The 14,920-nt window shown below is 40.7% G+C and overlaps 1 protein-coding gene across 4 annotated transcripts; it reads left to right on the forward strand.

The window, feature by feature from the left end:
- Positions 1–500: 500 nt before the first annotated feature.
- Positions 501–14,591, forward strand: cnsta (consortin, connexin sorting protein a). Of its 4 annotated transcripts, none has more exons than XM_086026114.1 (14): positions 501–655; positions 1,405–1,504; positions 2,105–2,218; positions 2,382–2,753; positions 3,403–3,995; positions 5,307–5,337; positions 5,996–6,082; positions 6,975–7,056; positions 7,557–7,578; positions 7,675–7,735; positions 10,167–10,702; positions 11,029–11,217; positions 11,975–12,122; positions 12,563–14,591. In XM_086026114.1, exons 3-14 carry the CDS (start codon positions 2,206–2,208, stop codon positions 12,772–12,774), a joined length of 2,346 nt encoding a protein of 781 aa, XP_085882240.1. In that variant the 5' UTR covers positions 501–655; positions 1,405–1,504; positions 2,105–2,205; the 3' UTR covers positions 12,775–14,591. The 4 variants fall into 4 exon arrangements, with proteins under 4 accessions (XP_085882240.1, XP_085882241.1, XP_085882242.1 ...); XM_086026115.1 differs by lacking the exon at positions 1,405–1,504 and having other exon boundaries at positions 3,403–3,522; positions 3,601–3,995; XM_086026116.1 differs by lacking the exon at positions 1,405–1,504 and having other exon boundaries at positions 3,403–3,522; positions 3,895–3,995.
- Positions 14,592–14,920: the final 329 nt, after the last annotated feature.

Consider the following 14,920-nt stretch of genomic DNA (forward strand, 5'->3'; position numbering starts at 1 on the left):
CCACAGATCAACATGACCCGCTATGTTATTTAATCTGACCCATTAAGCATTTACATTATCAATAGTTCTGTAATATTTTTGCATACGTTAATTTTTTTCCCCCAAACTTGGTTGGTTGGGTGTCTCTAAAATCACTTCACAATTTAACACATTACAAAAGCAAATCAATAGGCAAATCTAGAAATTAGGACAAAATTATACAGTAGTTTTACATTACACATTTTTAACCTCATTTACAACTGACCTAGCAGTGAGATAAAACTACTTTAAAATGAACTAATTAATACAACAAGTAGTTGAAATGTAAAAGGCTTTATTTTACAAGTATTTGTATTTACAATAACTCAATTATTTAATGAGATAAAAAAGCATTTTCAACAAAATGAAAATGCTTGGTGGATCATATTTGCCATACTTTGTCCAACCACATGTCGCCCGAAGAGGGCAACATTGAGCCCATCAGAAATAGTGTTGGCAACATCGCCCCCCAGTGGCCGATAGGCGTCACTGCGACAACATCCTCAGCAAGGTGTCACTGACTTCAGATCCAAGCTGTCACCTTTTCACCAACCTTGCCAGCGAGAGTTGGCGTTCCTGTTGGATTACCTGCCCATCGACGATGCGAAACAAGTGCTCCTCCAGAAGCTAACGAATAGTAAGCTCACTTAAAGCAAACAAATATCCAGTGACACAATTAAATAGTTCTACTGTGTTCTGTTGTGCAGATGTGGACAATCGAGCTAACGTTAGCCGACTACGCCGTTGTACTCTCCACGATGACTCAATTTGTAACCAGAGCCGAAAATTTGCTATACTGTATACACCCATCTTGAACGAGATCGTAACCTGCTGTATACAGCATAGCTATGTAGGTATAGCCACCCACGTCTTGTCAAATTTTTCTCGGGTAACGTTACGATAATACTAATTATCGTAACCGTAGACCATAAAGTCAGTGAACCTAAGTGAACATGGTCAAGACTCGAATAGCACATTGAGCAACCAGCCAATGTTTAAGCAATCACGTGAACGTTTAGCCGTGAGCTAGCACGTCTACTATTGCCGAAACTACACTGCATTGAGGCCCGACGTGTCCTAGGAAGGTGTGCCACTGCCACTTAAGTACAAAGCTAGGTCAACTAAAGGCAGTGTTATAGGCGACGCAAACATATCCAAGGGACACTTCATTTGGTACACCATCACGGTCATTGATAATGAAAATAAATAGTATACTGTTGGTGTACCTATTGAGGTGTCCTGTAGTTTGTGTACTCTGTCCATACACTGGACTGTAGTATTAAGTATTTCTCTTGGGTGGCTTTTGTTTCTTCTTTCTATCCTGTTTGCTGACGAGCTCTTTCCATCCCTCATGTCCTTCATTATTTATGACCCCCTGTCGAGAAGAGCAGAGGATGGGTTGTTGGATGGACAGGCAGCGCTGTGGGGGAGAGACACTTTGGGATGCTGTTGATTAAGAAACAATGGCAAATAATGCACCAATGAGGTTAGGAATGAGTTTGTTTTTGATTAAATCTCAATACAAGAATAACATTTTTATTGCATCTTTTACACATTCTCATCATTTAGATATTCAAAATTTCTCAATTTCTGGCATCTTTCAACTGATGTCCAGTGTCCAAACCATCTCAATCTGCTCTCTGCTCTCTGTAGCTTTGTCTCAAAACCTTCCAGTCCACTATCCTCTCTGCTGACCTCATTCCTGATCATCTACATCTTTGTCACTCACTCCCAACAAAGAAGCCCAGCATTTGCAACTCTGACAAAATTAAACCTGTCTCCTATTCGATTACATTAGATAGGTCCAGAGATTTGCTGTCGAGCTTCCAGGTAATACAAATATGTGGTACATATAAAGTGGTTTTCCAATTCTCGTTCTACAAGTTGTGTTTTAGATTATATCTTTGTGACACGATTTGCTGGCAGGATTGTTCTTAAGGGCCAGAAGTATTTGTTAGACACCTCAGGAATGACGTTGGACCTGTTTTGCTTCCTTTTGCCCCCTGACACTCACTTACACTGATTAGTCAGCAGACTATTTGTTAACTGGTTTGATGTTTTTTTTTTTTTTTTTTTTCTTTCACAGCGGCCATTCTTCCTTTCTTGTTCTCTCTTGTTGCTGGAAGGAGGGCTTGCTCGATTGGTGACAGCAGACTGAAAGCTCAAAGGTTGTGAGGGTGGAACCGGATGGATCATGGTGGTGAGTGTGATTTAAATTTAAATCATCAAAGCCACAAAGATGCATGTCTGCATGCACCAAATATTTATTATGTCTACCAGTGGCCCCAAATATTTACATACATTAACTTGGATAATCAAAAATTCATTTTAACACTTTCATGTGTTTTCCCCATTGACTCCAGGTCAGTTGGACTATGAGGGCAGAATAATGTCACGAGTTGTGGTGGGTGGGGTCGACAGCTGTGATAACACATCAAACCCCAAACCTCTTACTGTCCAACCTCAAAACCTCAACGAGATCAACCCACTCACTCAGACTGAACATACGTCAGCTCTACAAAATGATTTCGGAGCTGGACTCCCCGCGAAAGCGTCTCTCAACAACAATGGGGAGAACAAAGAGGAGTCGGGGAGACACAAAAGCACAAGCAAAGAAGACGAGGACACTGATGAGGTGATGAAGGATGAAGACGAGGAATCAGAGGCATCAAGTTGCCAAGTGCACTGCCAGTCTCAAGATACTCCCATGACTGATTCCTCGAATTCAGAAACAGGTACTGAAAGGAGGCGACGTTACATGGACAAAAACAATTACCTTTTTAAAAGTGAACAGTTGAAAATTATACAGCGCATATTGACAATGGTTATTTCTGGGTATGCTGCTCAATATTAAGTTACACCCTGGACTAGTCGAACCCAAAACAGCCATTAACGCTCACATTCACATTGACATACACGGACTATTTACAGTCTTCAGTGAACCAAACATGCATGTTTTGGGCATGTGGAGGAGGCTGGACAAACCAGACGGAAGCACAGGGATTCGGAACTCAAAATCACTTTTATCTGAAATTACATAATGTGTAATGTGTTTTTATTAAGAAAAATAGCACTCGACAATATGGTGCTTTATGAAAACATACAATAATGACACAATTTAAAGAGAATGAAAATTATTAAACAGTATGAGCTGCATTTTTTTTTTGGACCCATTTGAATTGTTCTAGTGCTGCTCCTTCTGGAGTGCGTGCATTGGTCATTTGAGGGCAAATCTACTACAAATAAAAACACTCAAACAAAGAACACTTTCAAAACTGACTCAGTAAGCTGCAGTTGTCGCAGACATATAACTGAGTGTGCTTTGCCAAACCCTCTAAAATTATATGCGCTTACACTTTTTTTTAACGTCCTCTTCCTCCGTAGGAAGTCTGCTGGAGAATCCTTTCAGTCCTGGGACGAGTCCAGAGCCTACATCCCCTCTCCTCCAAGAAACATCAAGTCCCATCAGCCCGTTGGAACTGGGCCAGACCGAAGTGGACTTTGGTGCGTTTGCTTCGGGCACACCGGGACATTCCTTCATCACGGGGCCTGTGTTTTCTTCTCATCTATCTTTAACCTCAGACACAGGCCTGAGCTGCACTGATGGACCTGAACATATCTCAGCAACTACTGCCAGAAATGCACAATCCACTTCAGAACCTCTTACCACTCTTTCCCCCGCCACTGAAGGGCTCACATGCCCGAGTGTTTCCGACCTTCACTTGACGACATCCAACATAAACACCAATACTTCCATCACATCTAATAGCCAAACATCACAGCCCTTTGCCTTCTCCGCCGATCATAGAACGACTGGTGCACACACCACATCTCAAATGACACTTATACACTCAGATCAGTTTTCGTCCTCTTCAGTGCCCACCTGCACCATAAGGCCCATCTCTGCTCTGATGGCATCCCTGGAACTGTTGGCCCAGAGAGGAGATGATACTTGCCTTCCACAGGATCTTCATCAGGTAACCTCTTTTTTTTTTTCTTTTCTTTTGCCACCAAATAACAAATAAAAAAATCCCTATGATCTATATTTTAACCTCCAAGGTATGGTGTCATTTGGAAACATGCGCATAACACTGCATTCACAAGACACATACATAGATAGCATCACTCTCAAATAGTTGAACTTGCTTCCTGTTGGACAAGATGTGTACGTTGAGATGTAAAACATTTCTGTCAGTTTGACTTATTGATGCGTTTGGAATGGACACCTGCAAGAATGTGTTTTATGTATGCAAGACTAGTTCCTATTGAAACTATTGTTTCTTTTGACCATCATTTTTAAACATGCATTTTGGGAACCCGCAGTACTTTAAAGAAGAGGTTTTTCAAATAAACTGCAGGTAGCGTGGTAGGAGGTGTGTTAAAGTTAGAGGATGCTTGTTGTTTTTCCTTTATGCACTTTGAACAGGTACAGTCATTAACTTAAAGTGGAAGTCAATCAAACACTTTTTTGTCAAGAATATGTTCTATGCAGGCTCACGAGCTGAAACAAGGCATTCTGATTAATATTGCGTTTGTGGAATATGAGTTAATCCACCCGTTTTTAGCTACTTCGGGGGCGGGGGGGGGGCATTTATTCACTTTTGGCGACTGAAATTGACATCACAATTGCTCAGGGCTCAGGTAACGACCAATCACAGCTCACCTCTTTTCTGAAGCTGAGCCATGATTGTTTGTTACCTGAGCCCTGAGCAACTGTGATGTCCTTTTCAGTTGACAGAAGTGACAAAATGGCCGCCCCTTGAGATGGCTAAAAACAGGTGGATTTAGCTATTTAACTAATATTCCATAAACACAATATTAATCAGAATGCCTTGTTTCAACTTGTGGGCCTGTATAGAACATATTCTTGAAAAAAATGTGTTTGGGTTGAGTTCTTCTTCTCCTTTAATGAAATGTAGCCCACAATGATTTCATGTGGACTTGATAGAATAGTCTTCTGCTAATAGAAGCCTCAAAATATGTAGTGGTCCTTTAAATGGAAATGTGAGAGCTTTTTGTGCCCTCTCCCTCAGTCACACATGCTCACACTTGAGACACATACACACTTGTTCTGTTATCAGCTGAGCAACATAAAAGTGACACTGACACTGGTCGAGGAGATGTAGACTTTCTGTTGTGGCATTGCCTTATTGTCCTGATGTTGGTCTGTCTATCTTTCATTTTCATTGCATTTTGGCCGAATCTAGTTTCATCCTCCAGAGTGATTCTTCTCTCAGTTATGATAAAAATGTTTGCCATTATTTAAAGGTTGTCATCTCGTCCTGCAGATTGCCGAGGCCTCTGTCCGTCATGAAGATTGTATCCTTATCATTGTATGTGTATGTGTTGATGCGTTTCGGGAGGGCCTTTTTGTCGAAGGCAGATTTTGTTCTACGATGCAATTCCTATTAACTGTAAGCCCTGATTGACTATCAGTTGTTGGACAGAAACGAGTGATGGATTGCCGCAGAAAGCATCAGATAAAACTACAAGTCTTGATGTCAATCTATCTTTGTTTAAACAATTACTAAAGCAAAGTGTTCTTGTAGTCATAACCAGTGAACCATCAGTCGCAATATAATCAGTCAAAGAAGGGCAACGTGCAACTCACTGTTAAAGAGGTGTCAGAAAATAGGAAAAGGAGATGTAGTCTGGAGAAAAAAAACATATTTATGAAAGGTACAAGGGGAGAGCTTGCCTAGCTATGGCATGCGTCATGCATGGCATTTCTGTAGCTGTATAGAAGGCTACTTGATGAGAGAAGGGGGTATTGAGCCAAGTCAAAGAAGTATTGTATTATGGTTGCTTGCACATATACATAAACATGAGTGATACTCCATCCTCTGCACTTTTCACTTCACTGTACTTCTGTTTTCTCCATTCCCCAACTCAAGTCATGACAAGAAAGAGAAGACGAATGCAGTGCATGCTGCGTCTCCAGAGTCATTATGGGTCATCTTTAACTTGTGTTGTTCAGACCAGTTGGCTTTACAGTGCATTCAACTGGAGAGGCTTTATCACCAGAGAGCGTTGGACAACCTGAATGCTCTCCAGCAACAGTGGGGTAATGTACAGTAGCTTATGCTACTTTTTTATTTTTATTTTTTTGCATAAACATTTATTAGCAGGCAGGACTAGTGTTGTTAAAAAAAAAACATTTGTTGAATACTTACACTGAAAAGAGCATGTTCCTATTCATGCTGCACTTTTTTTGCTGATTTGTCACCTAAGATGTGTTTTAAAGGTGAAGTCAACCCAAACATATTTTTTTCAAGAATATGTTTTATGCAAGCCCACTAGTTGAAACAAGGGAGTCTGATAAATATTGTGTTTGTGTATTAAGAGTTTTTAGCCATCTCTGGTGTTTGGCCATTTTGTCACTTCTGTCGACTGAAAATGAAATCACAACTGCTCAGGGCTCAATGAACGACCAATTACGGCGTGACCTGAGCCCTGAGCAGTTGTGATGTCATTTTCAGGGGACAGAAGTGACAAAATGGCTGTCTCCTAAAATGGCTAAAAAGGGGTGGATTTTGCTGCTTAACTCATAGTCCACAAAGGCAATATTAATCAGAATGCCGTGTTTCAACTAGTGGGCTGCTGGGAACATATTCTTGATATTCTTGGGTTGATTTCCACTTCAAGGCCTGTCGCACAGTCTATCAAACTATCTGTATATTGCTAGATTGATATCTGTTCATTTATCCATCTTCACAGTATCTCACCTCTGTCACCCTTGGTGAGCGGTAGGCCTAAACTAGTAGTTGCACACACTTTTTTTTCACCTACTTTGAAACCCAGTCAGTTTACCTCACACCGAACCCAGCTCATCTGTGCTATTACAACCAAGTTCGGAGAGCTGACTCAAAGTCAAACAGTTAGATGCCTGACCAAGTTTGAAGTCTCACCGATTTATTAAATGTCATAACATTTCTCTCTTTGTTTGTTCCTCATAGAAAGTCGGTGTACAAGAAGCTCGCCCAGCCTAGAAAACAGACATCTGGACACTCTCAGAGACATCTGCCAGACACACACTCGGTCAGTATGTTTTTTTTAGTTTACCTGTCAGGCAGGCAGACTAATGTATTTCAGGTCAGGCAGTTCCAGTAAACCTAATAAAGAAATAACATGTCAAGCAAAATACACAATAATCTATATCCAAAAATAAACACACAAAGTGGTAATGTTTTGTGTGTGAAGCCAAATTTGCATAATATTTACTTGAAATTCCTTTTTACTCACATAAATGCAGAGTGTATCTTTATGTGGTGCTGACTTTTGCAGTAGCGGTCCAAAGATACAACTGCTACTTGTGCACTTTCAGACATTTGAGCTGTTGTGCTGCTAAGGTTTCACCTCATTTGACTCTTGTCACACTCTCAGAAACACAGACACACACATGCACTTTGTAATAGACTGAGAAATATGCTTAGGCTAATATTAGATTGGCAGAGCAGTGAAGCATCACCTATCTTACATGTCTTGATTTACTAAACGAAGATTACTCACCACCATGTCATTTTGTCTTCTTGTCATAGACCAAACGCAACAGATGCAGCGGTAAGAAACAACATTTTTTTTTATCTGTGTGTGTATATAAAAGGGAGATAACATTCTCAATTGTTGATTTTTTTTTTTCTATGTGCGTGTTTCCAGTCTGCATCTCTGGGCTTCTTAAGGCCCCTGCTTGAACAAGGGGATGCATTACCTCCATCAGGTGAGCGAGTGAGGAAGTATGTGTGGGATTGAGAGAAAGTGGCAGTGCGCGTTATACTGTATGTTCCTCCATGTCCGCAGAGCTTTGTTGCTGAGACAGGCTGTTCTGTTGTCTCTACACACACAGACACATTTGGAATGTGATTTGGTGGGTTTATAAGGTCAAGACAACTTGTAAAATACAGTATGCAATAAAATGTTTCCATTCGGTAGTCACGAGTTTTGAGCAAAGTACTTTAAAAAGGAATTTGTTTTAGTTACTAAATAAGTTCCCAGAAAAGTAAAATAATTTGTAACTGAATTACTCCTTCAGAAAATCTAATTAGTGACCAGGGAAAACAATTATTGACAGTGGGAATGTGCAAAAGTGAATGATCTTACTCTCTGTATGTGGCCTGTGATTGACTGACGACCGGACCAGGGTTTAGGCCGCCTTTTGCCTGATCTCATTTGGGATAGGCTCCAGCTTCCCCCAATGCTAAACAGTATGAGCGGTATAGGAAATGAATAGATGGATGGATATATTTGTATATTTTACTTCCTTGCAATTCAAATCTGACTGTAGAAAACACAGTTGGCTGTGAAAAGTTCTTTTTGAATACACTTCACTCACTTTTGATTTAAATTGAACCAGAACAGATGGAATCGTTCATAGTTGTTATATGAAACTGGCATAAATTGGGTACAAACTACATACAATTATTCAATTTAGTTACTAAATGAAAGTGAGAGTACTGCATGTTTGCCTCTGTGGTGTGTGTGTGCGTGGGTGCGCGTGCCTGCCTGCCGCATATCAGTTTTCCGGTGTTGTGCAAGATGTAGCTAAAAAAAAAAAATCAGTCCCACTGCTCGTCAGGACGGCTTTACTAATCAGGATTTAATTTTATGTGTAGCTTTTTCTTTATAATTAGATTTTGACCCAAGTCACTGGTAGCAATGTGACAAGTGGCTGCCATCTTCAGCATCAGAATCGTCTTTATTCGCCAAGTATGTTAAAAACACACAAGGAATTTGTCACTAGTAGTTTGAGCAACTCTAGTGCTACAACAAGCAAGCCACTATACAAAATGTGTTCAAGACATAAACACATCGATACAAAGAGTCATTGAGCAACGTAAGGGTAAGAGTGGTGCGATAATAACACTGTTACAACAACACTTGTGCAAATGGCTCAGACAATTCTGAAGAACTTTATAGTGTCCGGTTGGAGAGGAGTTCGGGGATGATGGTGTTGAACATCTCGAACCAAAGTCCCCAAACAGGATCCTCGCACAGGTCCCCGCTCTGTCGAAGTGTTCCATGGTGAAGTGCAGCTCCATGTTGACTGCATCATCCACTGATTTGCTCCACACGCACACTGCTGGGGATCCAGCAGGGGTCCTGTGATGCTCTTCAGGTGGTCCATCACCGGGTGTTCAAAGGACTTGTTGACGACAGATGTCAGAGCCACAGGCCTGTAGTCATTCAGTCACCAAATTGCAGGTTTCTTTGGAACTGGGATAATGGAGGAGCATTTGAAGCAAAATGGGCTGGGACTTCACACAGCTCTAAAGATCTATGGAAAATCTGAGTGAAATCTGGAGCCAGCTGATCATCATTGTGGAATTTTCTAAAGAAAACAATCAAACAAAACAAAACAAAACACTGGAGCACTTTAAACGCCTCTAAAATCCTCCATAATGAATACAAAAAAAAAAGATTACAAAAGTACCGGTACATAACATTTTTTACTATCTTTTTTTTTAGTACTCGTTTTTGGGAACTCTTGTCACATTGTTACCGATAGTAGAGTAGCTGCCTTTCCTGCCGCTAGTGTGCGCTTGTTTCTTGCTCTCTGCGTGTTGGCATTAATGTGAACCTTGTCTCTATCCTCTGTGATTCACTGGCGGCTAGTCCGGTTTGTTGTCTGTTTCATTGCTTGAACAGGAAGATGCGAGAGAATACACGGATGGATTTTGACCCAAAATGTGTGTGAAAATGAAAATAGTGTCGTGGCAAAAGGTGGCCTTTCATGTCTGGCTGCATATTGTCATTCATGCGCTTTGCTTCACAAAATGTACTACAACCAAATTGTGTCTTTTTTTTTTCTTTAAAGCACAATGTTAAACACCCAAAATATGAGATGAGAAGTACTTAATAATAGTAATAAATTTTGTACATACAGTCCCCCCCAAAAGTATTGGAACGGCAAGGTCAGTTCCTTGGTATCTGGTTTCTTGGTATTTGGATACCAAGGAATTGACCTTGCCGCTCTATTACTTTTGGAGGATGACTGTATTTATTTGGGGATGTCACCCGTAAACAGAAAAGTAAAACTTTTATAGCGGATTAATCTACATGTTTTTCAGTGTCCTTCCTGTCTACCAATGGTCGTCAAACATTTATATTCATTGATACCTGACACTTCTTACTTTGTGGCTCCTTTTCTTCAGCCCATCGCATTGAAGGCAGGATGGAGAATAGAGCCAAAGACTCCTCCTGTCCACAGACCGGCCATCCACTCACACCCTCCATTAATTTGTCGCATGGGCTTGATTATCCCAACAGTTCCAAAAAGGACAGGGAATCCCCCGATTGCAATTTAGAAGGGACTGCCGGTTTCCTGACTGACAAGGAGGAGGGGGGTGGCAGAGAGCAAGGGGAGTGTCCGGAACACACCACTTCAGCCCTGAGAGATGTGTTGTACCCCTCTGAATCTGGACGAATGGATCAGACCAAACCTGCAGAGCAGCAGGGAGGTGATTTAGACTCGGCACAGGAAAAGAAGGTGGATAGGGAAGACGAGTGGAGCAATGTAGGAGAGGCAGTGGAGGCACTAATGATGGAAGATGAGACTGAAGAAGAAGAAGAAGAAGATGAGGAGAGCGAGGAAGAGAGGAAAGCACTCAGCGGGATAGGTGAGGAGGTGGAACATCTGCACCAGGAAGCTCACGTTGCAGAAAAAGGGGAGATTTGTCAAGAGATCAAGGTACAAATGCGATTTTGTTTAAGTGGTTTTGTTTTGCTACCATTTGGGTACAAGAATCGTGAGTTAGTATTTCACAGTAAAGTTATTTGTTTTTGCCAATATATTTGGTCCTAATTTTACAAAAAAAATGTTTTTTTTCCTCTCTTTTTGAAATCTTTAAGTGCCTCCTGTCTTTGTTGCTCTTCCTGATATGAAGCAGGAGATAAAAATGTCAGCCTCTGTCTCACATAAGTGATAGCGCAGAGCTACTGGGTGTGGAACATCTGTTGCTGTTTCCTGAATATGGATTTGTACTCTGTAAGTGTTGAATTCCGTTTTGACTGCAGGAGGGAAATGAAAGCAGCCTGCAGCAGGAGGATGATGATGCCCATCTTCCTCAAGAGGCTCTTCTGAAACACGCCAAGCTGGGCAGCGAGGAAGAGGAGGAGCAAGAAGAATACCAAGCTGAGCAGGCTGATATCTTTCCAGAAGCTATCACGCTGGACGACATGGCGAAACTCATCACTGTAGAGGAGGTCTGTACACGCTCATGCTTATTTAAAGCGGAAGTCAACCCAAACATATTTTTTTCAAGAATATGTTCCCAGCAGGCCCACTAGTTGAAACACGGCATTCTGATTAATTTTGCGTTTGTGGGATATAAGTTAAGCAGCAAAATGCACTGGTTTTTAGCCATCACAACGACCAATCACGGCTGACCTGTTTTCTGAATCTGAGCTATAGATGGCTAAAAATGAGTGGATTAACACTTATTCCACAAACGCAATATTTATCAGAATGCCTTGTTTCATTCAACTAGTGGGCTTGCATAGAACGTATTCTTGAAAAAAACATGTTTGGGTTGACTTCCTCTTTAATAGTTAAGCACATCTTCAATGTGTTTTTCATTGCCTATTAGTGTTCATGTGTAATTGTATTTGACTGTCAGCTAGGTTTTCTATCAGCTTTTAGTTATCTTAATTTTTTTCCCCAATACAAAAGATTACTGACCTACATTCTTTTGATATCTATCCTGCTACTGTGGTCAAAACAAAGGCAACAGAGATAGCATCCATTAGTGCTGACTCGCCATTTATTGATTGTTTGGGACCTGCACATAAGCACTGCCGACTGCAACGTAATAAATGATGGAGGGAGGGTGGATAATGTACTTCGGAGTTCAGTACTTGCTTATTGCATGATGCGCTGACACCTAGTGGTGAGGCGAAATTTGACTCTGATGAAGATGGTTTTCATCATATTAATAATGTTCTTTATTCTGTGTCTTTCCAGATATCTCCTGTCTCTGGCCTCATCTCCATCTTGAAGAAGAGGAGTTTGCCTTCCGACGATGTTAGTCTGTCTGCTAGCCCGGAGTCCAATCAACCCACTGCCAAAAGACGAGTCCGCTTCAAAGTAGCAGATGATGGCTTTGATAGTGGTGAGTTTCTGGTTTCAAAAGGTGCTATTTCCTCGCATACCTGAAATGGAGGAATCACCAGCCATCACCCTACCTGACTAACTTCAGTGCAGGCAGTGTGGGTTCAGTTCCCACTCAGTGGCTTATGAATGTGAATGAGTGAGTGGTCTCAGTATGTGCCCTGTGATTGACCCGTGACCAGTACAGAGTTTCCACATTTCACCCAAAGAAGGCTAGGATAGACATCAGCTATAGTACAGAAAATAGCCTAACTTGCCTGCCCTTTATTAACTAATTCACTGCCATTGACGAATTTACACGTCTTTTCACAGTCCAGCCATTCAATCCCAGGAACTTCTTTTTATTTTTTACAATTTTTTTCAAACTTTAGGGTAAAAGAGACTCTGAAAATGTGTGGCAGTGAATGAGGCAAGCAATTAATTTTAAACTCTGTTTTTCAGATGTTGGTGGCAAAGACTCTTGCCTGCTTCTCTTTCTGCTTTGTCTGGTTACTGTGGTGATCAGCATGGGCGGCACCACCCTTTACTGTGCCCTGGGTGATGTGCACTCTTCCGTCTGCCAGGACTTTTCCAGAAATGTGGACTTCTACTTTGGACAAATGCAGCGCGCCGTAGCTCAAATCCATCAGTGGTTAGGCCCGAGTTCGACGTAGCGACTCGTCAACAAAGGGACAGACAACAGTCTGCTTCTTACACGTCAGTGTCAACCACGTCTCCCATTTTATTCGGTAAATGTGAGTGACTTCGGTACACTTCAGGCCCCCTAGAGTTAAGAAATCCACCAAGACTGGATCCATGCTTCTCTGTGGCCTCACTCAAGGTCACAGGCATAACAGCTGACATTGCTGTCAGGTATAAAAACAACAAAAACCAGAGGGCTCAAATGTGCTCTCTACACATGCTGCACAAATAATGACCTCATGGGCATTTTGCAAAACAATGCAACCTCCATCTAGGGTTGTTTTTATTGACTTCTTTTTTTTTTGTTAAATCACAGATGAAAAAAAATATCATGCATTGCTAAGTCTTAATCATGTCTTAACACGCTGAATGAATGTTTTCAGTCATATGTAAGGCATTTACACTATGTATTTTTCAAGTTTTATTTTTAATAGAAATTGAGCTGTTGCTGGACCGCAGACAATTTCCAACGAACACTGTTCTTAAACTATGCATTGTTCGACCACTTAGCAGTGTGTTCTACTTGTACATTTACAAATTGATATAAAACGTGTATCTACAGGAATGTTTAACATGACTGATACTTTTTGTTGTTGTAATATTGCAATATTATCCTCAGACTAGAGACCTCTTGCAACTAATAATTATTCAATATCTGCGTGATGTTATGTAGCATTGTGTCTGCCCAGTTGTGTCTTTGCATCTCAGGATTTCTGGGTAGCATCCTTATTTTGCTAGCCACTGTTGTTTTGTTTCCCCAATTTTGAAGTTCCTTTACCCTTTGGGTGGAGAGCTTTTTTCTTCGTGGGGCCTATTTTTCCTTCTCAAGGCAACGCTGAACTGTATTCCGAAACGTTGTATTATGAAAGCGTTTCTACATCCTACATCTATACATGTCGTATTGCATGTTGTGTTGGATGCCCACAAACAGTGTGAAAATATTGAACAAATGCGGCAAAGGTTCAGTTTTCACGTATGAGAGGAGCTTCCATGCAGTGTCTTATATGCGTCATGAATCATCTTAGATTAAAGCAGGCAGTATTATCAAACATCACATAATGATGTAAAGCATTCAAGATTCCTTGTTTTTATTTGCACAGGTTCTCTGGCTGGCCCAGATGTCTCTGAAAATCTTGTTGATTGTTTCTGTTTTTAATTTATGACTCAGCAGATGCAAACATGTTGATTTTTGTCATTCTCCTCACTTAATGATTGTTGTTGCACATTACAGAAGCTTTTAATCTCGATGTTGGCACTACTCATCGGGCCGCTTTATGTTTATCTTGTAATCATTGCTTTTTAACAACACGTGTAATTTGCTTGCATCACTTTTCTACCAGGCAGGTTGGTCCAATTGTCACATTTGCTAATTATGTTCCTACTCTCTCTCTCTCTTCTGAGCATAAACATGATGTTTCACAAACAGAGCTTACAACAAAATGGCAATGTGTATCGTTAGGTTCTGTGTACCACTCATGAGCTGAAGACAGCCATGCTCAGTTCAGTCTTAAAAGTTTGTGGATGTCCTACATCAAAAAGGAAAAGACTCAATATGTTGAGGATTGGTGTTGAAAGAAATACGCTGAAGAAGTCATGTCAATGTCTTTCTTGCCTGCAGATTTTAATGTATAAGTTGATCTGAACTTTTCTATTTTGTATTTTCTTTTAATGAAATCTTAACAAAGCATTGTTTCCAAGCAGATTGCTGAGGTTTCAGCTTGGGGAAAAAAAAATCTTTGGTACTTGCTCATGTCTAACCTGAAGTAAAGTCTTGGGGTTGAAACATGGATTTAATTGTGTTTTTCTTTCCACTGTATTTGTTTTGGACCAGACTCACAATCAAAGTTTATGCAACTCTTATTACACAAGTATGTAATTATTATTAGATTCAATTAACCAAATTAATCGCTAGTTGTGTCATCCACCCCACTTGACCTCTCCTTTTCCCTCTTATGAAACAATGGTGTCATAAGTATCTTTTCTGTAATTGCCTTTACTTACAGTATCATTAATATCAACACTGATATGTGTTGATAATTAAGTTTGATACATCGTGAAACTGCTAAATCATTCAAATGACCTCGTCCCAAAAAATTGCAGCAGTGCATACAGGAGCGA

Source organism: Filicampus tigris, chromosome 3 (assembly GCF_054856515.1).
Source record: "Filicampus tigris isolate MCC_2025a chromosome 3, RoL_Ftig_1.0, whole genome shotgun sequence".
NCBI lineage: Eukaryota > Metazoa > Chordata > Actinopteri > Syngnathiformes > Syngnathidae > Filicampus > Filicampus tigris.